The 27,663-nt window shown below is 40.4% G+C and overlaps 1 protein-coding gene across 2 annotated transcripts; it reads left to right on the top strand.

Moving 5' to 3' along the window:
- The first annotated feature begins 390 nt into the window (after positions 1–390).
- Positions 391–27,045, top strand: mlxip (MLX interacting protein). Of its 2 annotated transcripts, none has more exons than XM_085367337.1 (17): positions 391–955; positions 5,015–5,121; positions 8,098–8,180; positions 8,382–8,471; positions 8,597–8,638; positions 12,773–12,947; positions 13,058–13,147; positions 13,325–13,419; positions 15,094–15,664; positions 17,361–17,467; positions 18,036–18,144; positions 18,231–18,364; positions 18,585–18,692; positions 18,798–18,925; positions 21,127–21,250; positions 24,594–24,723; positions 26,677–27,045. In XM_085367337.1, exons 1-17 carry the CDS (start codon positions 633–635, stop codon positions 26,781–26,783), a joined length of 2,523 nt encoding a protein of 840 aa, XP_085223463.1. In that variant the 5' UTR covers positions 391–632; the 3' UTR covers positions 26,784–27,045. The 2 variants fall into 2 exon arrangements, with proteins under 2 accessions (XP_085223463.1, XP_085223462.1); XM_085367336.1 differs by having other exon boundaries at positions 12,704–12,947.
- Positions 27,046–27,663: the final 618 nt, after the last annotated feature.

Raw genomic sequence — 27,663 nt, 5'->3', positions numbered from 1 at the left:
GTCGCCACAGCGGATCATCTGGCTTCCTAGGATCTTCTGTCAAATCATCCTGCTGCATGTCCTCCTTCACCACACCCACGGATCTTCTCTGAGGTCTTCCTCTTTTCTTTCTACCTTGCAGCTCAATATTCTAAAGCCCTTTTTCTGATATATCACCTATCCTCGCCAAACCATCTCAGACTTGTTTCTCTAACCTTGTCTCTAAACCACTAAACCCGATCCTTAAATTAAAGATATTTTCACAATTCACAAGCGTGATCATTCGTCTTTCCTCGCTGCAGAAACGTGCCTGTGGCTGCAGGGTCTGATTAGTGGGCGGGGCTCTGCGGCGGCCCAATCAGAGGCGCTTTTCGACAGGAACTTCCTGCTCTGGGCAGAGGGTCCAGTGAGCAGCTTCTCGTCAGCTGGTGGTTGAGACTCGTAGCTACGTCAACTCAAGACAACAAGTTAAGTTGGGAGTTTAATGACCGACAGCGAGCTTAGCGATGAGTGAACCGAGGGCCTCGACTCCGCGGCGTGAAGCTGGTGAAGTTTAACGGTCGGCGTGTTCTCCGGAGAGACTCATGAAAGGGAGAGTTTTATTGTTCTAGCTTGCTGGCTAACTTTAGCCATTTGTCTGGTGAGTTATCGACATGGCTATGAGCGAGGTGTCCCTGCGGCACAAATATCGTTGCCCTTCCGCGAGCATAAAGCAGGAGCAGGATGACGACTCGGACACGGAGGAGACTCACCTAGGGCTGAGGAAGGCAGAAGGACTGGAGTCTCAGATCATCCATAGCGGACACTTCATGGTGTCCTCGCCCCACACCGAGCATCCGCCGAAGAAAGGCTACGACTTCGACACTGTCAACAAACAAACGTGTCAGACCTATCATTTTGGAAAAGCGAGCTCGTCGCACTTCTCCATAGACGCCTCACTGACGAAGCTCTTTGAGTGCATGACTCTGGCGTATAGGTAAGTTATGGCGAACTATGTAAACACATGGGGACTATTCATTTTCACTTTAGCTCCTCCTCACCCACTCCTCCACGCTGAGCTTTCCTCTATGTGCAGAGTCAGGCATGGGGCGACTGCATGCGGTCACGAGTCTTCCTTTAACTTCCTGCTCGATGATCATGATTTTGTAGGGAGTGTGGTCCTGGAGATAGTTGTAGAAGCCTTACTTAGATCAAGGAACTAGACACGGAGAAAAAACAAGCCCTGCATCTAATTATGTAGGGATTTAGGTTGAATTGTGTAAATTGCTAAAAAAATATCCTCTGCAACTCATATTATACTACATGACATCACCGGGTTGTGAATTTGCAGTATTTTTTATTTTGTAGAAATGTAGGCCACCTTTCCAGTAAGACTACTTTCTTTTGATTGGGTGCTTCTTAAAAAAGTTAGTTAGCACTAACTACTGCAACTCGCATTCACTCAACCACACACACATACAGTGACTTAACTAAAACACACACATCCACTCTACCACCTGAGACAGTTCTACTCTGTTCTGCTCTAGTTCTACTCTGGCCAAGCCGCATTGTCCAAAAGACTCACACAGTGTGCAGTACAGTAAATAATACTCAGTACAGTAAATACATGCAAAAATGATGCAACGGAAAAGAATTGGTCAAGAGGGACAGGCTGTAAAATTTGACAGGAAGAATGGAAAGACGGGAAACTGTGAACCAACCCCTTTGGATCGTAATAAACATTTCCCCTTAAGGCACTTTGGAATTTTTTTTTTGTTTGTTTTTTAATTTAATGGTCTGTCTTTTTACAATTCAGCACTCAGATATCAGAATGGTACACCTGCATCCCTTAAGTCCACAAAGCGTCAGTGATTTTTATCATTGATTGTTTGACTCTCCCATCTTGTTGTTATCTCACACTGAACAGACAGAACCGTTACTGTGGTGTGTGTGTGTGTGTGTGTGTGTGTGTGTGTGTGTGTGTGTGAGTGTGAGAGAGAGAGAGAGAGAGCCATATTGACCATTGCTGAGTCAAGCCACATTGTCCTATCTGTGTGACCACACATTAATGTTTAGCATTATAGTCGTTAGAGAATATTTCAGGGCTCTGGTAATTAAATTGTTCCTACTTAAATTAAGTTGTACCTCATCCCTTCTTACTAACCCCATTGAGTTTTGCAGTTTTCTCATCCAGGAACCCTAGAACCAAAAAATCTGGATGCAGGAATCAACTAGATATGTTGTTATGCTGACCCTTGTGCACAGTGGATGTTTATAAAAGTTTAATTTGTTTTGTGGCAGGCTTATCTACAGTCATGTGAAAGAGGAAGTTTTCACAGGACTCTGTGCAATCCTGTTAAAACCTAAAAGCACCCTTACTGCTGCCACAATGAAGGAAAGTAGCAGCCAGGTTTTATAGATCATCAGTAAATGTGAGCACCTTTATGAAAGCAGAAGTTTTGCCAGTTTGCTGGTATGGACATCCCAGAAAATTCACCTCAGATTAACCAGTGCTCGTAAAACCAGCAAAAACCACAAAGAGCTATGTCTCAGACTCTAAAGGTCTCAGTTGAAATGTCAAATGTTAAAGTTAATGACAGAAATAGAAAAAGACTGAACAAGTATAGCTTGTTTGGACGGCCTGTTTGGAAAAAGTCTCTTCTCTCATTGATAACAGGATGGGAAAACACAGCAGCAAATCAACAACAGAATGTCTGAAAAAGGAAAGGATCAAGGTTTTGCAAATGGCCCAGTCAATGTTCAGACCTCAACCCGATTAAAATGCTGTGGCAGGACTTAGAAAAAACTTGTGCATAAACAAATACCTGCAAAGTTTATATAACTGATGCAACATTGTAATGAAGAGTGGGTGAAAACTTCTCCACAATGGTATGAGTGACTGATAAAATCCTGCAGCAAACAATTACTTGGAGTTAATGCTACAAAAAGGTTGATCTACAAGCCGTTGAATCATAGGGCGTAATTAGTCTGTGGGCAGAGTCCTGTAAAAGCGTTCCTTTTCACATGACTGTACTTGTTATTGTTTCTTCGCTGATTAGACATGAAGTTAGCATGGCAATTTTTCCTGTGCGCTAGTGGGATGAATCAAACATACTGATCATGTCAGCACTCTGAGTTGAACTGTAAACAAAGCTGCACATGCTTCTGTGGTTGTAGTAGAGGTATGGACTGTGTTTTAAAGACATTTCTACTTGGTATGAAGTCAATGCAGAAGGCTCTTAAAACTAGCATTCTCCTTCATAGCCAGCAGACTGGTGGTTTTATAAAATGAGTTTATATGACTTGGTGACATATCAGATTAAAAGAACAGGACACCCCCACCATGACCCTGGCTCAGGCCTGTACATCAAAATTTGCCTTAGTTTAAAATCTGATTTCTGTGCCATCATCATATGTGTAGCACATAAGTGCTTCAGAATTAAAAATATTTATTTCTCATCAATAGTTGATTCATTTTAAAGCCAAAAATATGTCAATTATTCGTGTAAACTGTGCATCTCAAGTTTCCAGTTCAATTACAGATCCAGACAATGTTGAGCAGTTATGCCTGAGCAGGGATTTATAAAATTAATTGACAATCACTATAACTCAATTGCCAGTTGTTCCATGCAGCTCTTATTACAAGATAATGCCTCCATGCAATACTTAAATCAGATAAATAAAGCACCTTGTTATTCTGAAAAGGTAGAATTTGCAAACTTACAATCAATAAATAGGATTATTGATTGTATGTTTGCATAAAAGCAGTGCTTTTGTGCAGATTTAAAGAAGAAGGTTTAAAGATGGTCCCTATAATGGTACATTATAGTAATAGTGGCCGTACTCATAGTTTTCTGTTTACAGCTATGTTTGAGGTGCCAGTTGCTCAGAGGATTTCCTTTGCCCTGATTATTTAAAGATACAGTTACTGTTCTGTTGTTTTTGTTGTAAGTGATGAGGGTTTATTTCAGCAAAAGGGCATTTACCATTGAAACGGTTGTATATGCTCCAAAAGACTCACACAGTGTGCAGTACAGTAAATAATACTCAGTACAGTAAATAAACAAACAAATGATGGAAAGGAAAAGAATTGGTCAAGAGAGACAGACTGTAAAATTTGACAGGAAGAATGGAAAGACGGGAAACTGTGAGCCAACCCCTTTGGATTGTAGTAAACATTTCCTCGTTAAGGCGCTTTGGAAATTTTTTTGTTGTTGTTTTTTAATTTAATGGTCAGTCTTTTTACAATTTAGCACTCGGATATCAGAATGGTACACCTGCACCCCTTAAGTCCACGAAGCGTCAGTGATTTTTATCATTGATTGTTTGACTCTCCCATCTTGTTTTTATGTGACACTGAACAGACAGAATCGTTACTGTGATGTAATCATTAAGCGCACATGCTGTACACATACCTGCACATACAGATGAGTTCCTCCAGTGCTCACTTGTCTCAACATTACCGACGTGTGTGTGTGTCTGTGTATTAGTGATGTTACTGTTTGCGTAAGCAGCAGGAGCAGCTGCCATCATCTTGTTGTATAACTTGTAACTCAAGCATGACTTTAAACAGGCTTCCTTTTTCTTGTCTGCCTTTGCTTTCCCGCTCTTGTGGTTAGACATAAGTCACGGGTTGAGCAGGCGAACAACACATGTGGTTTATTTTCACACCTTTTTTAATGTGATTATACATTTTTATTTATTTACATTTTGTCCTGCGGCCCACCTCTGTTCAAATATAATTAGCCAAATTTAGGCCGCACAGTTGGTGAAACTCTTTCGTCAGACACATAACTCCTGTCAGAGGATGGTGCTCCCTTACTTTTTTACTAATTGATGGGTGTTGGATCAGTATAGCCTCTAAGTATCACTATTAGGCTTTAAAAAAACCTGTGATCATTTCACCTGAAAAAGATACGTGATTAACGTGTGCATGATCAATTAATCAAAGAAAAAAACTGTTTGTGATTTGCTAATGCAGGTTATTCTTACAGTATTTTAAAGGTTTTGGTTTGGTCTTACAGTTATTTCACTGATGTTTTTCTTTCCTTTTCAGTGGTAAGTTGGTGTCTCCAAAGTGGAAGAACTTCAAAGGGCTAAAACTGCTTTGGAGAGACAAGATTCGCCTGAACAACGCCATATGGCGAGCCTGGTACATCCAATGTAAGAGTTCCACAGTGCTTTTCATTTCATACACAAAATGTGAAAGTGACTGTTTTTGGTTAATATTTAATTAAACATTGCCTTCAGTGTAACACAATTTGAATCAATCATAGAATCCAGTTATTTTTAGAAGTGATTACTGTTTTGCGGTTTCTTTTGATGTGCTGCTCTTAGTTTCTCTAACTGCATAGCTCTTTTCTTCCCAAATGAATTTTGCACCAGGTATGTTTAGTTTCACTCCTATTTAATTGGTTTTCAGCTAATTAAAGTGGAAATAAATGTATGTTTAAAAGAAAAAGAATTCAACACAAAATGATTGACTAAGAAGCCTAATACAGTACTGTGGAAGTCTAGAGGCACTCCTCATTTCTTTAAGTTTTGCTTCTGGACCTTTGTGTAATTTTTTTAAAGTGGTCTTAAGCAGTAGTTCTCCAGGCTTAAAAGTCTTTCAAAGTTTTTCTGTGGACAGCAGCTGCTTTTTTTTCAGTCCATTAATTCTACCTCACCCTTTTCAAAGAGATAATTTTATTAAGCGACTTAATGCTGCTATATATGACACTAAAGCATAAAAAAGGCATATAACTCCAGGGATTAAGCAGTGTTGTGTCTACTCATAGCACTGAACTTATCAACTTATTTTTTTCTGTCAGGTTTTTCCCCCAACCCCCCCCCCCCCCCCCCCCCCCCCATTATAAAATTTTAGCAATTATTGTTCCAATGTGTAATTTCTAATGAGACACTAGTTTTAATCACTACAAAAACTGCATTAAGATCTAAAACAATATGCATAAGAAGGGGAGGAACATGAAAGGCTTTGAAAAACTAACTACACCCATAATTTAGTGCCTCGTAGAACCACCTTTAGCAGCTCTATGTTGAAGTACTTGTTTTGCATGTGAATTTATCTGCCTCTCACATTATTGTGAAGAAATTTGGCCCGCTCTTTTTTTTTTTTTTTTCTTCTTCTTTTTTTTTCACAATGTTGTTTCAGGTCAGTTTTGCGGGCGTTCATTTGTGCACAGTTCTCTTAAGGTCCTGGCACATCATTTCAGTCAGGTTGATGTCTGGACTTTGACTGGGCCATTGGAAAACCTCAATTCCAAGTTTGAGCTGAGCTTTAGCTATTGAACAGATGGCTTCACATTTGTATCAAGAATGCACTCTGACAGTTAGTGTGAGGTGTCTGTGTTTGGTTTATTTTGCAAACTTTGCAAGCTGTGCTGACATGTTCCTTTAGAGAGAAGAGGAGTTCTCCTGGCAACCGTTCCAAACAAGCTGTGCTTGTTCAGTGCTTTTGAAGTGATCTAAATGTAACATTTAACATGCTAACTGAAGCCTGCAGAGTCTGAGATGTAGGCTTGAGGTTTTTTTTGTGTGTTTTAAAAAATATATATATATTTATTTATTTATTTTTATTGTTTGACTTTTTTCTGGGACATCTCCCTTTGGATTGTGGGATTATGTTAATATACACCTGAATGCTCCAGGTGAGCTTTGCAGATGATCAGTTAATTAATCAAGTGCATTTGATTTCCAGTGCCTTCCTTTCTTAAAGCTATCTAAGCAGTAAGGGTATAGTTATTCACAGGACTGCATAGAGCCTGTGAAAACTTTGTTTTTCATGTGACTTTAGATCCTGGGGGGAAATCAGGTCAGAGCACAGGAAGTGTGGAATCAGCAGTATGTGTTTGATGGGCTTCATAAAAATCTCTTGCTATACCAGATAAATTAGAAGCCATTTACAAACAACAAAGAAATACAGGATAGGATGAGATATGCACTTAATAATGATACTAAAGGGAATGGAAAGGATGTCATGCCGGTCTTACTTCCACCATAATAGATCTTAGAGACAGTTTCTGATCTTCTGTCTCCAGTATCCTTTCATACACAGGCTGATCCAGCAATGTGAGAGCAGAGTGAAGGGGTTTGGAGAAACCTGTAATCAACCTCTCTTATTATCACTGTTGAAATCTTTTACACATTTTGTGGGACATGTACTGACCTGAATACTGCTTTTAAAAACGCTTTGTTGGAATGGACTATTAGTATCATGGTTAGGACATGTCAGCATGCTTTTCTCACTGAAATTATAGTTCAAGCTTCTATTTGTGTTTATAAATAGCTACTTGTGGTCCTTCTGATATAATACTTTATCACATGTGAAGATGTTTCTTGAAAGTCATTACTACAGCAGAGGCTTAGCCACTTTTCCAGACATGCAGTAAACCTAATTCTAGAAAAAAATGAAAAGTAAACAGAGAAGCACACGGACTACACTTATAATCCATGTTTTGCAAGCTGAGCCACTATGTTTTGGCTAATATATTTCAAAGTTATACCAGCCTGGCGATAGCTGACTTAAAACTGAAAACTGCATGTCTTAAATACACTTTGATGTGAATCTAAGGTCACCACAGGTGACGCCTGATTTGTGGAAGTGACTAATAGTAACTTTCATTTACATCACTAAGTAAACTAAATCTGGGTCAAGTGTTTCTGAGCTGGGTGAGTTATAACTAAACAAATAGAGCTATTTATTTTAACAATGAAGCTTTCATTTGCAGTTGTAGTCAAAATGTTACATCCACTCATCGTGGGTATAAATGTTGAAGCAATTTTGGGCCTTTGGTCAATTCGTTGAACTCTTCTTTTTCTACGGTGGAAAAAGAAAAGGGTAAATATATAGACGCAGTCGTTTAGAAATGAGCGTATTCTAGTTTGTTTTGTTTTCTGTTTTTAAATCACCAGAGATGTATGCAGTACAATCATTCCACCCTGGAAAAATAGCAGTTTGAAGAAGTCATTAGGGGACCAAAATAACCTTGACATTCGTGTGCATGATGAATGTATGGGAACCCTAACTGTACATACCTGTTATGTTGCTTGTTTTTTTTCATATTCTGCAAATATCTTTTTCTAAGATGGAAAAATCCAACTCTCTATTTTAAACTTGAGTTATTTTTCAAACCCCAGATGTGGAGAAAAGATCGAATCCTGTTTGTCACTTTGTGACACCACTTGATGGAAGTATGGACCTGGACATCCCTCGTCCTGAGGTAAAGATGAAGAAGTTGTGATCATTGTGAGATGCACAGAGACTTGTTTTTTCTTTTCACTGAAATCATCCAGTTGTCCAGACACTCAAACCACTTTCTTGAAATTGATGTTTGTTTTCCTTTCCTGCTTCCTTTCTTTGTACCATATGCTTCTCATAGGCTTCGTTTTAGTTCCTATCTCTTGCCTTCTCTCTTTTCCAGGCCATCGCTGCAGAGGGGAAATGCTGGAAAAGAAGAATTGAAATTGTCATAAGAGAATACCACAAATGGAGAACATACTTTAAGAAAAGGGTGCAGTATAGTTTTACTGAAACATTGTTTCTGTTACAAAGATGCTGAGAAATTTTAGTAGACATGTTGTTTGGCCATAAAGCATAAATATTTATTTAATGTTGAACTTGTGAACTCTTTTATAGCTACAGAAACACAAGGATGACGACCTCTCGAGCTTACTTAAGGTATGCAGCATTGCAACATGCTTAGGTCACTAACAAGACGTTAATATTAACATAATCATTAGTGTCAACATCTAACATCTGTTCAGCCAGATATTGATACTGATGAAATGAAACCACACTAACCCAGTCAACTTGAAATTATTTGTACTTAGAAGATCATCTGTGACTATGCATACAAGGCACTTATGATTGTGTGCATCTAATTTAGCTTGTAAAACTATGTACTCACTCACTCACTCATTCAGGGTCCCATTATACCCGGCATGTGGAATATTGTCACCTCTCCCATCATTTCCGCCAGTCGTGCACTTCTCGATGTGCACGACAAAATGTGTGTCGCGACACCTGCACACATACCCCCAGTCATCACAGCCATCCCTCAGTTTGATATCCGCTCTTCAACGAGCCAAGCTGCGTGGCGGTACCTTGTTCCTCTCCTTCAGGGAACAGAAGTTATAGATATAACCGTTCATTCCCTTTCATTCGATTCAGTTGATTCACTAGGTACAGCACACAGGTATGGAACATTTCTACACGCCCCACAGAGCAGCCACCGAACTAGAATCAGACCGCCAGCGCTTTAGCGTGTGGTAGACCCAGCAGAAAGGACATCATGAGCCACCAAAGGGGCTGTGACATCCAAATGATGGGCATTACTTTTGTTCAGTTCTAACTAGCTGCAGCACAAATATCATGGCCCTTTCAAAAAGAGCCCATGATGTTTCCATTCCCATGGTGGAATGAACAATCACACCCTGGGGCAAAGCAAGACTCTTGGTGCTGTACACCAGTGAGATGGCTTCTATAATCCAGTGGGAAAGCCACTGTTTAGGCAGAGCAGGACCTCTGGCTGGATTAGCAAAGCAGACAAACAACTGGTCACATAAACTCACATTCTGAGTAAAACCAGAATCAAACGTTATGCCAAGGTTCCTAACAGAGAATTTTGCCAAATAACCAAGAGGTCCAGGTGTCTCATTTATCCCAGACATGCATTATTCTTGTGCAAAGATAATTATTTTAGTTTTGTCTTAATTTAACTGAAGAAAACCATCCACCTGCCAGCCACTGCTTAACAGTGTCAGGGCACTTTAACAAACTGTGGAGTTTAGACATGAGCGCTGATGTCGAGGTGTGAGTGTCAAACCTATGGTTCAGGAGAATACTGGAGCAGCTACCTGTGCTGTAATGCTGACTATAAATGGATGTGGTTGTGTGATGATTTTACATCACACAACCATGTGAAAGGACCAACATGCCGGGTATGGTGGCATCCTCACCCATTCAGCACTGTGCAAAAGTTTGAGGTGTTAAATTTAAAGTGGAGCTTTAAAGAAAATGAACCTGTTTATTAGTTTTACTCAAACTTCAGCCCAAAATAAAATCTGTATTTGGTGTTAGTGATCATTCACTTTAAAACAGCAACTGTTTTTCTGGGGGTTTATGTCAGCTTCTGTTCCTTCATGCAATCCCAGACGCAGTTCATGATAAAATTTGAGCTCTTTGTGGAGCCTAAAACATTTTATTTTTGTTTTGATGTGAGTGAATATGGATATAAAACCCCACTCATCTGTCCTCAGTACTTCCTCCGTGAAGACGTACAGTGTCCAGTCAAAAGTCATACAAACTGATATTTTATTTGACTACCTGTAGCTTTAATGACGGCACACATTTGCCATGGTGACATTTTAATAAGCCGTTTTCTCTTTTCAGTAAATAATCTCAGGGCATTTATTTCTATCAACAGTTGCATGAATTTTTCACCAACAAAGGTTTTGTGTTGATGCGATTCGAGTGGCAGCTTATAGTGCTGTGAATGTCTGCTCATATGTGTAAGTGGACTCGTATTTGTATAGCACATTCCTAATGACGCAGAGTGCTCAACTCACACACACATTCATACAGCAATAAGCTTTATTACCCTGAGCTTAAAGGTGGTATGACTTACAGCCGTATCACTCTCTGGTTCAGTGAGCATGGCATTTCAGTATATTCAGGTAGTCAGCTGACCTAAAACATTGCTTAAATAGGCCTGAACAACCGGAGCAACCCCAGATCACAACACCACCTCCACTAGGGATCATGGATGCATTACTTCAGCCATTTCTCTTCTTACCCTGCTTCATCTAGTATTGGTATGAGTCCGATGTTTGTGCTCCATAGCGAAATGAAGTCTTTTTTTTTCCCAGTTAGTCTCACTAATTAGTGGTTTTCTCGAAGCTGCACAGCTGTTTAATTTCAGTCCCTTTAGTTCTCTTCTCATCATGTGTGGAAATGCTGTTACTTTTACTGTTATCAACATATCAATGACTTCTAATGTTTATTTATTTACTTTTTTAAGATTTAATTTCTCCAAATGTTTTTCCAGACATGATTGTTCAGGATTTCTTTTGATTTAATAGTATATTAGACAGTATTTAACTCAGTTTTACCCTTTTCAGTTTTTTTCTTTGCTTGATCTAGGACAATAATTTGGCTGAAATGGAGTAACACAATTTCCATGAGTATGGGATAGATTTTTCAACGTGGCTGTTTAAGAAATGAGAAGCTAATCGCTGCATCATTTACAGTCAAATAACATGTTGCAAGCTGAAACATAGTAATCACTGCAGTAATTATCCAATTATTGGAAGACTCTTGGCTTTTTGTGTAGTTACATCCAGGTGGTGACTTATTTTGGGGGCTGGCCATTGCATGCCTGTTGCTGAGAAAAGAAGGAATGGGATGGGAATGTGTTTTCCGTTTCAAAGATGAAGCCAAAATAATGCAGGCTATATCAGCGAGGGAACAATGTTCACAGAGGACAGAGGAGTGCCCACTCTGAGTCGAGGACGAGTTCCTGCCCCAAGTGGAGGAGTTTAAGTACCTTGGGGTCTTGTTCACGAGTGACAGGAGAAGGGAGTGAGAGCTCGACAGACGGTCTGTTGTGGTGAAGAGAGAGCTGAGAGTAAAAGCGAAGCTCTCAATTTACTGGTCGATCTATGTCCCTACCCTCACCTGTGGTCACGAGCTGTGGGTAGTGACCGAAAGAACGAGATCACGGATACAAGCGGCGGAAATGGGCTTCCTCCAAAGGGTGGCTGGCCTCTCCCTTAGAGATAGGGTGAGAAGTTCGACCATTTGGGAGGGGCTCAGAGTAGAGCCGCTGCTCCTCCACATCGAAAGGAGCCAGTTGAGGTGGTTCGGGCATCTGACAAGGATGCCTCCTGGGCGAGGTCTTCCAGGCATGTCCCACCGGGAGGAGGCCCTGGGGCAGGGGACACTGGATAGATTATATATCTCGGCTGGCCTGGGAACGCCTTGGTGTTCCCCCGGACAAGCTGGAGGAGGTGGGTGGGGAGAGGGAGGTCTGGGCTTTTCTGTTTGGGCTGCTACCCCCGCAACCCGGCCCCGGATAAGCAGAAGAAAATGGACGGATGGATGTTTTGAGCTGCTTTTTATGTGTTGAAAAAGTATTCAGTATGGAGAGATCATTCGGACAAGTTCAAATGATTTACGAGATACAGAATTTGAATAAAAGCTATTTAGTGATTAGGCTGTGGAACAGCGGAGCAGTGACCCAGCAGTGACAGGAGTTTGGACAGGATCCTCTAAGATCTAGAGACTGATGGTGGTGAAGAGGGAAATGGAAGCTTTGATGGGGCTCTGAGACACCGGGGGGGAGGTGGAAGTGCATGAATTCGAGTCTGACATTACAATGACAGAAGAGCACTGAGATCTGAAGCATGCAGGAAGCAAGCTGATTGGGTCATAGAAGAAAATGATTGGACTAGAGTAATGATGTCAGTCTTGAGTTTGACAGCATGGAAAAGTAAATGTAAACAATAAATAAATAAATTAGCAGCCTGCTTGAATGTAGATCGAGGTTAATCTTTTAGGCTTCACTTAAAAGACTGAATTGTAGCTTGTATCGTTTAAAAAAACCAAACATCTAAAATGCATAAAATGAAATTTCCCATCAAACTTTTGCACAGTTCATGTAAATGAGGAGTTCACAATACTACGTGATGCTGCATGCTTGTGTGTTGCTAACTGGTGTGGTTACTGCATTTTGAACGCTCAAAGGGGCCGGAGGAGCAGTTATCCCTGTTTGGGGAAGTCTCTCCAGACATGCTCCGTGTCTCCTTTTATCAGGATGAAGAGGCCGCTGCACGCTGTGTGACTCGTCGTATGATTACTGAAGCGCCTGCCCCCATGGAGATGGACAACCTTTTCGATATGGACGTTTTGATGTCTGAGTTTACAGACACATTGTTCTCTACGCTGGCCTCACACCAGCCCATACCCTTCCCTAATCCGAGGGAGATTGGTAAGAAAATCAAGAAAAGATATGCTTGTGGAACTGGGTCTCTTATATTTGCATAAACACAGCCATGCCGTGGCCCTTACTCCCCATAACTCTGCCTCTCCTGTCCAAAGCTCATGCAGGGAATGCTGACATGATCCAACCAGGACTCATCCCGTTACAGCCTAACTTGGACTTCATGGACTCATTTGATCCACTGCAAGGTAACAGTAAAGCACCACCCACAGCTGCATTAGGACTTGACACAGACTAATAGTGCACACTGTACAGAAATCAAGCACACATATTCTAGTAACTCTGCTACAGCAGTTGACCTAGCCTAACGCAAAAAGTAGTGTGGTTTTACTAACCTCTAGCTAACATAGAGACTCTTGTTCCAGACTTATTTCACAGCCTCCGTCAGCCCGCCTTCCCCTCTGTTTCCCCCACTGCATCATCTGTCACCCCTCTACCCAGCAGCAGCTCTCAGTCACAGGTAAACACAGATCCAAGGCTCAGTCCCTAACACACACCACCATAAAAACAGTCTGTTCAAGGAGAGTTTTTTTTTTTTATTGTCTTAGATTTAAAATTTCTTTGTATTTCTCCCACGTCTGCCACCAACTTTCTGCCTTACTGTAGTTAGACAAAAACAATGAAGTAACATAATAATATTACTAAACTGTTTACACAGCACTTTCATACATGACTTGCTCAAACTGATTAACATTTAATTCATAAAATTTTCAATAAAATTGTGTACTCTAAATAGCTCTGAATATTTGGCTTTTTTTTTCATACCTTCCTCCTTGAAGTTTCTCAAAAGTTTTTTAATCAGCCATGACTTGGCTTTAGTGAAAAAAATGTGTATCTTTTGGGTCCACGGTTAATTGTTTCTGGGTCCCTGTATGAATTTTAGCAACTCAGACAGTATAAAGGCTCATCATAGCCATGAAAAAGATATGCAGCGTTCGTGAAACCTGAACCTGGTTGAACCAGCAGACACTTTCAAAAGTGACATGAAGGTGTCACAGAGTTGCTGCACATCCATAATGTGAAACTCCTGTTCAACCACCAGTGCTATGGAGATCTGGTGGCTGTGATATTTAAACGGTGCTCAGTCGGTACAAAGTGTACACCACCACCACCACCAGCCTGAACCACTGATAGACAATAGATCATTGCTTTTATGTTACTTACCTCAAATCTGGACCCAACCACTCGAATGTTGCAGCAGAAATCAAAGCTTAGGCAACATGTTTTTTTTCTGTTGTCTCATATTGGTGAGTCTATATGATGGTCTTCTGCTGCAGACCAGCTGCTCTAAGAAATGCTCTTTTGTATACCTTGGGGTATTGCGTCACTGTTGCTTTTCTATGAGCTTAAAGCAATCTGGCCATTTTTCTCTGACGTCAATCAAGACATTTTCACCCAGAGGAACTCCTGCTAACTGGATATTTTACCTTTTTAATCATTCTCTGTAAACCCTACAGATGTTTTTGTGGGAAAATCCAAGCAGGTCAGCAGTTTTTAAAAAAACTCAGAGCAATCAACATCGATGCCACGTTCAAAATTACTTAAATCACTTTTCCTCCTCATTCTGAAATAGTTGTACCTAATAAAGTGTCCAGTGAACTTGTTTAAAAAAACAAGAAGCTTGTTTGACAATTATATATGCACACTGTCATAGTCCTGTCACTGTACTTCACTGTAATTGACTTTAGAAAACCAGTATTTGAAGACAGGACACGTACTACACTTTAAATACTCCATAAATAATCCTTTGGTACAGCACTTAATAATTCTGTTAAAACTATGACCTGTGAAATGAATAAAATAGTGTGGCTCAAAAATAAACTTCAGTATGAAGCAAATCAAAAATCTAAATAAGGTGAAAATATTTTTAAAATAAAAATTTCAATAAAGTAGAAACTTCAAATGAAAATTAAGGTACAGGATCAGTTAGCAGTGAGGTCAGTTATTAATTATTCAGAATATTTAGTATTATAAATCATGGATCCACTCCTGAAACTTTTACTACCGTTAGTTAAAGAGCAGGTATAACAGATGTGTCATCAGACAGTCTGTTTACTGTCATAAACCACAGAAGTGTGTCTGCTCTGTGTCATATTTTACTAAGTGTGCTTGTTTCCTTTTCATCCCTTGCCAGGCCCAGTTAATGTCCTCCATGCAGCTGACAACCAACCCCATCTCCCCTTCTAGCCCCATGTCTGTCCCCTCTCCCATGGCCAGTCAGTCAGGCGGTAGTAGCGATGTTGTCTATGCGCACAACTACATGTCCTTGTTCCCTGGGCAGGTGGCGCCCAGTGGTCAGGTTCCCTCTGTCGCTCAGCCGTTATCACATGATCCTCTGGTACAGTGCCTTCCAGGTCAGGACATGGCCTCAGCAGCACCCATGGTTACCTCACCCTTGAACAACACCTCAGTCTTGGATGAGACTGTAGCGGCATCTGTGATTACGCACACAGCCTCCTCTGTCACGCCGAGTGACTCTGCCACCACCTTCAGCCACAGCTCGGATTATAGCACCTTATCTGCACAAGCGCCAGGTCACCCATCCCATCTCCAAACCGTGGCTCCTCTGGCTGCCACTTCTGTACAGCAAACTCAGACTTTTGCTCTGCCTCGACCTTTACAGCCACCCAGTGCCAACAAAAGTCGGCCCATGCCAAGGATCGCTCCTGCTAACACCCTTCCCTCGTCTCAGATCATCCTCACAGGTCTGTGGTTTCTAAAATCAAGATCAGTATTTTATATCTGTAAAATAGAAATGTAAAATTATCATTTTCACCACAAGGTAGCGCTACAGTATGTCTAATGTAATGACTTAATGTTGTAACACACATATTTGAGTTACTGTAGCTTCACTTGTGTTAGAGTTTTAAGGAAAAAAGTACACTGAGGTAGTTATTTCAAGTATAGATGTTTTCATTTTAAATATGACAATCTTTGTAAGATGTATCAGGAAAAGCTGCTGAAAAGGAGGTTATACTCATCGATGACATTAAAAGACAGATGTAGTGTGCTGGTCTGAAATGCCAGTGTGGAAGTAGCCTAAGCCAGGAGGAGGCGAATCACCCTTTTGTAGAAAACCAAGACTTATTTGATCTTTGAGCTTAGCAAAATGTTTCTGATGAGCTCATCATATCAGTCGCTTCATTTTGTAAACTACAGAGCTACAGTTTCATTGTACTGTGGTCGCAGATTTTGAAGCCATCCTGATAACCTTCTCCCACCAACGATGTGGAGATCCAACCTCTTTAGATCCAATTAAAATCAAGAGATGCTCTGGAAAAGAGTAGAATTCTTGGAACAGAGTTTAATACACTGAATCATATGAACAGCAGGAAAAATACATACAGAAATCTAGCAAGAGAATTACATAGCAGAAAGCAAGCAAAGCAAAACCCCGGGGTGTACAGCCTTGAGCACAGACAGTAGAGCAACTCTGAGACGGACAAGGAGAAACAGCAGAGGGGAAAAAAGTACTGGGGGTGTCCACTGGTCCCCTAATATATAGGGACCCGTATCCCCGCCCCCTGCTGCTGGGTAACTTTCCCACCCGCCTTCCAGCCAAACACAGCTGCAGGGGTCAGGTAGCGGCCAAGGTCTAGGCCAAAGGCCAGTCAGGACTCTGACTACCCTTTCGATTTGGCTTATCACAATAGGTCATGACACGGTCAAACATCACACATTAACCCTAATTATTAAATCTTCACAATCTTATTTTATAATTACATAGGTTCTTAAAACACTTCTCTGTGTGTGTGCGTGTGTGTGTGTATTTTATCGTGATGTGTTCAGGATCTCTGTTACAATGTTACTGTTTTGGTTGTGCTGCATGAAAGACGTTGAGTGTGTATTAGGGAAGGTTAGTTACCGGAGAGTAAATTATTCAGGACAACTCTCCCCTTACATTAACTGCCCTGTTACTGTACCACCTTAATATACCATGGTGAAGCAAAATGTCTTGTGCTTAAGACTCTACATGAAAGTTAAAATATATATGTTCAGTGCACATAGATATATAGTGTATATAGTTACATAGTTATCATACAAAAATCCACCACAGTACTATTGTGCAAAGTACAATGACGATAAAAAGTTAAACTACACTAAACTTGGGTCTCCGTTAGAGTCAAAAAGAGTAAAGATCTGGGTTTAGGCAGTAGAGTGAGGTTGTCTTTTGATTGAAAAGAAGATAATAGATAAGCAAAAACTGTACCCTAGTTTCTAGGTCACATCCACAGTTTGTCACATTTGGTTTCAAAAAGCCTCAAGAGCTCCTGTCCACAAACCAATGAGCGAGGTTAATGTGGCTACAACCATATTTTATATACATCCTATGATTAGATTTCCCACAGAGCTTTCAGATCACTCTGTAACATTTGTGTATGTGTGTGTAAATCCTCTCAGGCCCTTTCCCAGGTCATGCCAATGCTGTGATTGTTACACCCACACCACTGAAAGCAGATTTGGTCCCTAACACAGGTGTGGTCATCACTTCTCCTGCTCTTGGACCGGTATGTTTGCAGCTTATTGTTTGAATTTATTTCCTACAGTTTTGTTAAATGAATAAATAAATAAATAAATTGTAAGGTTTTATATCATATTATAACAAAACAAATCTAATTTTTACCATGTCTTAAAAATTAGGTAAGTACAACCTCAGATGAACAACAAGACATGAGAAATCATGTTGTTTGATAATTTATTTTGGAAAAATGTAACCAAAATGCAGAAGCAGTGTGAGAAATGTGATTCTATAGCTTGCAGAATCACATTTAGCAGCAATAACCTAAAGTACATTTTCTGTGCCATCTTCAGTGTCTCATATCTTTGTGGATTAATTTACACGCTTCTTTATAGTGTTTGCAGGTATTTGTTTACGCACACATCTCTTGCCACACTAATTGCCACGTTTTTAAATCCTTAACTGGTCTGGCACCTGTATATTTGTGAAATTTGTTCGAAGGCCGTCTTTTTTATTTTTATTTTTTATTTTTTCTTTAAGTAAAGAGGATTGATATTTATTGCAAAGTTTCTTTCATGTTTTTATATTTATTTTTTGGATATTTTCATGTATCTCAGGCATCTGGATTTCACGTCGTGCCTCAGCCTCAGAAGTCTCAGACGATTGTTCCCAAAGAAAAATCATTTTCCTCTAGCTGCAAAAATCAGAAGGGTTCCTGCAGTGTTGGTGAGAATTAATTCAGAAAGTTACTTTAAACTTCACCTCCACAACGTGTTAAAACCTGTTTTGTTTTTTGTTCCTTTTCTTTTCAGTTCCTAATCAGCCACAATCTGGACAAAGGTCGCCCTGCGGGTTAGATCAGGTTCCTAGCCCACAGTCGTTACCCAGCCCACAGTCATTAATCAGCAGTACCAGTCCAGTTTTGGTGAAGAACGAGCAACCTCAGGTTTGTATTCGTGTGTTTTCAAACATAAAACTCAAACTTAAATAAGTTTGATCATGTTTGAATAGGACTGAAATCCAACTTTACATGTAAAACATCTTAATTAACTGAGATTGACCTTAATGCACGGATTACACCGTCATGGGGCATTTCCGATGTTTCTTTTTAACATTGCATACAATCTCCATAATACTGTCTAATCCTTTGTGCTGTTGTATGACAGATCCGGAGGACCACACACATATCTGCTGAGCAAAAGAGGCGATCAAACATAAATATTGGCTTTAAGACACTCTGCAACCTGGTTCCTGCTCTAAAGTCCCAATCAAATGTAAGCAGGCGTACCTGTATGTTATCATGAAATGTCCAGAACCATGTTTGCCTCTAATGCCTGATTTGTTAATTAAAAACATATTTATTAACTTTGTGCTTTTAGATCAGTAATGCAGTGACGTTACAGAAGACAGTGGAGCACATTATGAAGCTCCAGCAGGAAAGGCAACAAATGCAGGACGAAGTTAAGAGACTACGAGAGGAGATTGAGGAGCTCAACACCTCCATTAGGTATGTTTAAACATTTTGTATCATGTCTTAAACATTGAGCACTGTGCACAAGTCTTTTATATTTCAATTTTTCTTCTAAGGAGCCAGAGTTTTTACAGTGGTCTTGAGTAATAGTTCTCCTGGATTTTTGATGTTTTTTCAAAGTTTATCTTTGGACATTGGCTGCTTTTTCACATTTTTTCAGTCCAGTTCTTGCACATGACCATTTTCAGAGCCATGTTTTATTTGTTTAAGCTACTTAACGCTGAACTATGAATCATTCAAGGATACAAAGGTACCTGAATCAAGCGCCTACAACTTTAAAAATAATCAGTTTTAAATTGTGTCTTTAGGCACTTTGTCACTAAAAATAAATTATCTGATCCCCTTTTTTGTTTGTTATGACTTAGATAATACAGTCTAACCAAGTCATATCATTAAAAAATGAAAAAGTTGTTTAGCAATCACTTTTTCACACAGGGCCATGTGTAGGTCTCCCCCCCCCTTAATAATAAACATCTTCATTTAGAAAATGCATTTTGGGTTTACTTATGTAGTCTTTGTCTAAAATTTACATTTGAAACCTTTAAGTGTGGCAAACACAAAAAAGAGAAAATCAGGAAGGGGGTAAACACTTTTTCACACCACTGTATCTAATTAGCAACAGCTTTTTCATCATAACAGTGATCCCAAACACACTGCTGAATGTGCCGATGCAGCTTGGTGGATTGCCGGAGCATTATGACTACCGTAGTCAGGAGTCTCGTGGAGTAATCTGGGTCCAAAACTCCGTCTGTTTCAGGTCCCAAAGTCAAACGAACACTGTGGCATCACCGTCTAAATGATGTGCTACGTAATCGCTGGCGACACAGCTACGTTAGCATAACATAAACACAGTGAAGCTGGAGGATAAACGCTAACTTTTTTCCACTCTATAAAAGCTAGCGTGAGGGTTCCTGATGTTTAGGGACAAATGCAATCACATGGTAGGATTCTGTAAACGGACCAAACTTCAGTCAGTAGAACAACTGAGATAATCCATCCACAATATGAGATTAGTAGTGATGTACTGTTTTCCTTTCAGATCCGATACCAAGAAAATTTCAGGGTGGTATCCACGATACTGATCTGATACTTTATACAAAAATGTAATGTTTTATTGTACAGTGGTCCCTCGCTATAACGCAGTGGATTTCACCTATGACAGGTTATTTTTGGAACGTAACTCCTGCGATAAACGAGGGACCACTATATTTTAAATTATGGCTTCATAATGGTCACAGGACATCAGACTACTTGTTCTTATTGCTTAATAATGCAGAATTACCATACAGACATAAAAAACCTGAGGTTGTGTATTTGAACACGTTGCCTGCCTGCAGCACTATAGGACTCCGCAAGAGATGTCTGTCTCGCCCTAGCGGGACCTGTCCCACTCCTCTCCAGTTCACCTCAACATAAGTTTCTCATATTCTGTGATATGATTTACTCTGAGGTGTTTGACGAGGTTAGTGGTGTTGCCACAACACCTCACTGTCTTGCCACATGTATCGCAAACCACGTCTTGGCTGTTTGTGAAGGTAAAATACGTCCACACATGACACTGTTTACGCTCAGCCGTTGTTGTGAGTGTGCACGCCAAGGGGCTGCGACACATTTATACAACCGTATTTCGCATATGACCATGAAAGGCAGAAGAGGAAGTAGTTCCTTCCAAGTTAGACGATCCAAATGATATAGTTTCTTTCCACTGTGTTCCTGTTAATGATAAACTAAAAATTTACCCCAAATTAGTAAAATATTGATATTTTAATATGAGAATCGATTCTGGAACATAAATAAGTGGTATCGGAGGAATCAATATTTCAGTATCGATCCACACACCACTAGAAGTTAGTCATTAATATACTGCACCGACATGGGAATAGAGCAGCTGTGAGAGAATTCAATATTAATTAATCAATGGTACAGAAGTGGAGGAAGCAAGAAGAATGAGTTGAGTAAAATTTGATTTATCTGACTGTTTTGTTTCACTTAATGCACCTTATAATCCGGTGCGCCTTATGGTCCGAAAAATACGGTATGTTTGCACAGGTTTCAGTACATTGCTGCACCGACCAAAATGTAAGGAAGTAAAGAGTGGCTCGAGACTTATGCACAGTACAGTACTAAACATGCACAGCGATCTGATGTATTAACTCTGAAATCTTTCCTCACTGCAGCTTGTGTCAGGAGCAGCTTCCTGTGACGGGCGTACCGATGAGACGACATCGCCTCGACCACATGCAAGAGAAGTTTAATGAATATGTGAAGAACCGCACACTTCAGAACTGGAAGTTCTGGATTGTATCCTTCTACAAGCTAGCTGATGTAACAGTTTTTATTTTTTGAGGGAGGCTTTTGTGTCTCCCACTTGAAACTAGAAAGAGAGGCACCTCACTGAGATCTGAATGATAAGTTGCAGGAAATACACAGCAGAGGCAGAAGCAGGCTTCCGACAGGAGAAGTTACGCGTAAGTTATTTTCTTAAGAAGGGTTTAGATAAAACTGGTGCCTCATACAGCTTTTAAATTTCAAAGTTTTCAGTCCATGAAATATTAAAAGTATTCATATATAAATAACCTAAAATAAATAGGTACTGTGTTGTATCAGATAGCAGAGGGATTGGTTTGTTTGTTATCTACCAGAGTCCAATTAGCCTCCCCTCACACAAGACCAGAAGAGTTTATAGATCTGTATTGACTTTGTATTATGTGAAGGGGAATCTTTATTTATTTATTCAGTTTAATATTCTACAGTTGCACCTCCTCTCCCCTTAAAAATTTCTCAATTATTAAGAAAAGACCCAAAGAAAATAAATTCCTTGCGTTTGTCTGGTTTCTTCTAATTTATCACCAGTGACTCTGAAGCAGGGAGTTTGTTTTTAGGAGCAGTAATTATCCCAGATAAAGTTTCTTGTGTTTTAGCCCTGTTGCTGTAGTGCAGGTTACTAGCATGCGGGCTGCTTTTCAGGCCCATTCGGACCCGGACCTATATCCAAAACAGATTTAAAACCTGATGGGATGCTTCTGTTTTAACTGGTGCAGGTTTTCTGGTCTTTACAGCAGTGGTTCAGTGGCTGAAGAAACACGCAGAACAATCGGATGTGACTTAGCTATCTCACATGATATCGTTTAGCCAATCAACTCTGTGCATTCCGGGGGATACACACGGGGACTCTGCAGTGCCAACAGCTGAAAAGACAGTGAAAAGAAAGTGACAAATATAGAAAAAAGACAGGGAGTGATACAGACGACTGTGCTGGAGAAGGCCGAGACAAAAAAAACGGAGAGAAAAATAAGTAACAAATGGTGCTGGTGCAAAAAACAAAAACATTGGACAGTGAAAATAGAGGATTAAATGGCTGAATGCTGGACTTCTACACATCCAATCAGGCGATCTCCTAACAAATGTGATCCTGAAGGAGCAGTTTGTAAAAAGTGACTATTCCACTGTATTTGACTTGACACACAAATGCAAGGTTTTCTACAAAGTAAATATAATCAAACTAAATATTGCTCCAGGCTCACAAATGACCACCTCCACATGTGTATGAATGGCTCTGACTCCAGTCCAGGACAAACTACAGTTCTGAGCCAAAACATGGGAAAGAAAGCGAGCCACTAAAACTGTTCAGCTGTTAGGATGTTTATTATTTTTAAAACCAGTGGAGACTGTTCAGTCAGGATGTGAAACAGAAAAGGGGAGGTCTATTTACTTTTTCTATTTCGGATGTTAGGTCTCCCATAACTGCTGGGCCACTGTAACCTTCACCCTCCACATCTTCCCGCCCTTCTCTGAGCCCTTGGAATTTCTTAAGTTTCTTGTGTTCCTGATGTTGCTGTCATTCGGAACTGCTACATCTGTCATTATAAGCTGTCTCCTTCTGTTTGCCATGGATGTTAGTTGCCTCATCCTGGACTGTGGTGCTGACACTCACCAGTCCCCAGCCTCCTTCCTTCTGCTTGGCATACAGCCTCAGGATGCTGGACATGAGGTGAAACCCTGCATGCATGCATGCATGCATGGTAAGGAGCTTCCTTTTCTTGATATCAGTGGCTTCTATCTCCTCCTCTGGCCAGCTTATTATCCCAGCAGGGTCTGATCACAGGCAGGGCATAGGTGTTATTACCCCCTCAGTTCTTACTACCTTCCCTCTCTATGTTATCATCAAACTACTTTTCTCCAGGCCGGACAACATTCCGATGTCACTGCTGTATATCCTGGTGGTGTGGATCAGTGAATTGATGTCTTGTTCACTCTCGGCATACAGCTTGATGTCATCCATACAGGAGGTGGCTGAAAACTGCTCCATTCCACAGTCAGTATTTGTAGCCTGTAGGTTTGGGTGATATATAAAAATTTTCCAGCCGACAATTGTCAGTCCAATAATCGATGATGGGCGATATATTCGCGCATGCACATATCCTCCGTGTAATCATGCACAGACTGATTTCATGTTTATAATACAGAAGAAGTCCAAACATGGATGAACTAATTTCCCCAGAAAAATTGGGGCTGTCAGCGTTGGCGCAGCATTAATGCGGTCATCACAATTAACATGATTAAAAATTTTAACGCGCTAAACCCATCTCCATCAACAAGCATTTGGGCGCACTCTGAGGAAGGTGCATTTGCTCACGAATAAAAGAGGGTGCTGTTAAAACAGCGCTATTATTTATTTTTATTTTTTTTTGTTGACTGCTTCTATTAGCTCCATCATCATTAGCAAACTTGCTCATGGGCAAATAAATGAATAAATCGCCCTTGTGAAAACGATCACCGATAGTTGATATATTCGTCCAATCACCCAACCCTAGTAGCCAGTCTTGTCAATGATCTCACTGAGGGGGTTCAGGCCGATGCAGATGCATCCCCATTGAGTTCCTGATGAAGGCTCTTAGGGTCCTGTTGATCTTGTATAGTTCTAGGCATTCCAGGATCCAAGTGTGGGACATTGAGTCATCGGCCTTCTTGTAATCTATTCTTCTAGTCTTCTCTTAAATTCATTAGCCAATGAGCTTTGCTACCCATATGCTCTTCCAGTATTGTTCCGTCTCCAGCCTTGGTGGTGCTGCTCTCATATTGTTCCCTTGCCACTGAAAGTACACCTTGGCTGGTTCTGTGGAGAACAGCTACTTTATTCTCTGCCTTCTATCTCTCTGGTTTACCTCTTCAAGCAGCTGGCCAAAGTTGTGAGTCTTTTCTTGGCAGTTTCCAAAGTGTTAGGTATGGACAGCTCGCTGTACTTCTTAAGTACCTCCCTGCAGTTCTGATAGTTGGCTAACCACTCTCCTTCTCCAATGGAGGGTACTGCTCCTTGTGGATGTTCAACTTGTAGCCAAGCATCTCATTGATCACTGCTGCTGTAGTGTAGATCAGCTTGTTTGTCTCAGTATATATCTTAATAACCCTGTATTATGTATATATGTGTGTGAGAGAGAACCTAGCATCCTAGTAGGGAAACCTTCAGGTATTTATTTACCTTTGCTCTCCAGGTCAATAATGTAGTAGGGTTGATAATAAGACTTCAACTGTATCAAAACCACACACTGCATTTTTAATACCTCTTGGCCTTTTACATTTAAAGCCTATTTTGATAAGTTGTGTAATCAGATTTAAAGTTCCTCCTTGACTGTCATACATTCAGTTCAGCATCATTATCAAGCCTCTTTTTGATTCTTTCAATGGGATGGTGTCAACAGCAAGCAGAGCAGAGCTTTGTCAGACCACGCTGCAATGGCTGGATCGTCACTGCTCGCTTCCAGCACTCAGACCCAGTAAGTAAAATAACCGACATGCTCTGACATACAAGTGGGGGGGAAAGTCCTTTACGTCTTCATTCCACCTACTGTTTGCAAGAGAAGTGGATCAGCACTTTTGGATGATTTTTGACCCCAAAGGGACTTTCTTCCATCTGCACAGCTTTGACTATGCCCTATCTTTCACCATCTCTGTATATTCCTGCCTTTTAATCAGAAATCACACAACCATGACACAACAGGAAATTCAACATTGTAGCACAGTTTTTGAACGATATGATAACTCACTTGAGGGGTAATCACAGTAACTTTGTTGTAATTACAATGAGTGCATCTGATTATTACATAGCATTTTCTTCCACTAAAAATGCTACGTCCTGATGAACAGAGGCAACTTTTTGAGATTTGTGACATGGCGTGTTATGCTGTTGGAAGCAGTCTTAAGAAGATGGGTACACAGAGGTCACAACAGTCTTATAAACAGCATGACAGCATCACAACACACAGAACAGCAAGACAACGCAAAGCAATCCCCGGGGTGTAGCGCCTTAAGTGCCAACAGCAGACAGACAGATGAAAGATGAAGACAAACATACCCACACTTGTCAGGGCTGAGGCTCCTTTATATTGAGAGGCATCTACGGCTTCTCCTCTTTTTGTTATGTAAGCTCCCAAAATTTGACTTTAATTTCCACTTTGATTAAATTTTTCCCAATTTGTGTGAAATCATTCTCTTTAAAAACAGTTACACATTAGATGTATTTATTCATGTCTTACTTTGATCAATGTGTCAGTTTACACAACTTTCCCAGACCTCATCGTCCATCATCTTTATAGCTCATTTTGACAGCTTTATGGCCAAGGTCAGGTTAAAGCGTCAGGATCATGGTTGTTATGCCAGCTTTGCAGCAAAATGCAATTAGTCCTCCTTGATATTTTTATGGCTTTAAAGGAGTTGTAATGCCAAAGTTATCAATTTCACTAATTTATGGTAACTTCAGACTTCAGTTTGGGCTGTCAAAGCTATAATCTACCAATATGTCACAAACCTGACCTAAGTATACTGGTCACAAATAATTTGTGTATGTTTCGACTGCTTAACATGGGCACTCCCTAAAATATAAAGCACTGTAGTACAAGTATATAGTGTATACCAGTATATATCATTTCAGAGTCTACATGCCATGAGAAACATCCCCTACAGGTAGACATAGTCAGCAACGATACTAATGGAGGCTGAGAAGTTTAAATGATGCTCAAATGGTAGTAAGGGGCCCAAAGTGTGCCAAGAATATGTCTACAACATCCCCATCATTAGACCACAACTGATCCATTGGAGCAAGGCAGGACATGAAGCTGGTTTTCTTGTTGTTTGTACCAAATTCTGACCCTACTGTAAAAATACTGCAGCAGAAATCAAGATGCATCACGCCAGGCAACATTTTTCTCCAGTTTTTGTGAGAGTCTTTGTGAACTGTAGCCTCAGTTTCCTGTTAGCTGACAGAAGTGGCACTACATATGATCTTCTGCTGCTGGAGTTCATCTGCTTCAAAAGTGCTGCATACATCGGCTATAACCAGTGGCTGTATAAATTACTTTTGCTTTTCAATCAGCTCACAGCAGATTGGTCATTCTCTTCTGACCTCTGGCATCAACAAGCCGCTCACTCTCTGTAGTATTTTATAGTTTGTTCTCTGTATGAGATGGTTGGTTAGAGGCAAATCCCAGCGGTTTTTGTGATATTAACACCAGTTAGTGTGGCACCAATGACCATGTCACATTCAAAGTGACTTAAAATCACCTTCTTTATGCTGATGCTTGATTTGAATTTGACCAGGTCATGCAGTCAACCAAAACTCAGATTAAATCAGAGCAAACTACATGCGGCTCTAAATGGAAAGCACACGGGCATCTGTTTGTGCAAATATCAACCATTTGTTTTAATGCAATTCATTTGGGCTTGTTTTTCAGTGGTCCTAAGTACTCTTCGCCAGCTGTGCACTACCACGTCCATTCTCAGCGATCCATCCGTGCTCCCTGAAGAAGCCATCCAGGCCGTAACACAAACAAACTCTTAGATTCCTCCTGGAAGTGACCCAGAAGCCACCTGAACTTTTTTTTTTTAACCATCATAACATATCACTGGTTTGCCTTGTAGCCTTTCAGCAAGCTCAGTCTTCCACAAATCCCAGAAAAGAGACTATGTTTGACTTTTGGGAACGAGACACATGGTGCACCAAACAAAATGAGTGCAAAAATGACTTTTTAATCATATTTAAATAGAAGTAACTATGACTATCTTTAACTTTCAGATGATTTTCCTCTTTTAGTGTATTAGAAGCTGGCCCATGTTGTTTTTATGTCTTGAAAGCAACAACTTGTATTTAAATTTAAGTTACATTTAAAAAATGTTAAGTTGCAAGATTGTGTTTCAAAAAGGGAAATGCTGAATGGGAAGTTTGTTCTCTTATGCAGTATAAGGACATCATTTCTTTCCTTTCACAAGATTATCAGATGTTTTTTGTTTTGTTTTGTTTTTTTTAATCTAGCTAGAAGTACAATTTATTTTATTTGGAGGTTCAAACGCCTCCCATTGAGGAGATTGAAATATATTAAAGTTGAATACTTATATGTTGGAATTTGCCTGTCCTGTTCTGTTCACCGTCCCTTGTTTACTCAGGTGAATGTTATCTTGTTCATAGCAGTTTTTTTCCGTCCCTGCTCTGCCCATTTCTACTGAGCTCACCTGCAAACAACACAAGGATGAACGTTGCAGGCCGCAGCACGATGCCGCAACATTACTGTCAGCGCCCACAAGACGCGTAACTGAACTAGCAGTACAGATTTTGCATACACTACTGTATATTCCCGCATCTACAGTGTTACAGGATCTTCAGTGTGCAGTAGGGGTCTTTCTGGTTCTTTACTGATCACTCAGGGCTGCGCTAATCATCTAAG

This window comes from Diplotaxodon limnothrissa, linkage group LG12, assembly GCF_057381915.1.
Source record: "Diplotaxodon limnothrissa isolate DT_005_m linkage group LG12, D_limnothrissa_male_GT1.1, whole genome shotgun sequence".
Lineage (NCBI taxonomy): Eukaryota > Metazoa > Chordata > Actinopteri > Cichliformes > Cichlidae > Diplotaxodon > Diplotaxodon limnothrissa.
This window is presented reverse-complemented; position numbering and strand designations above follow the sequence as displayed.

What these genes read in the sequence shown, in the direction of transcription:
- mlxip (XM_085367336.1), top strand. Translation starts at nt 633, where the DNA reads ATGGCTATGAGCGAGGTGTCCCTGCGGCACAAATATCGTTGCCCTTCC. An exon ending in GAAGGGTTCCTGCAGTGTTG is followed by an intron (nt 18,145 to 18,230) that starts GTGAGAATTAAT and finishes TTTTCTTTTCAG; the next exon opens with TTCCTAATCAGCCACAATCT. An exon ending in TGAAGAACGAGCAACCTCAG is followed by an intron (nt 18,365 to 18,584) that starts GTTTGTATTCGT and finishes GTTGTATGACAG; the next exon opens with ATCCGGAGGACCACACACAT.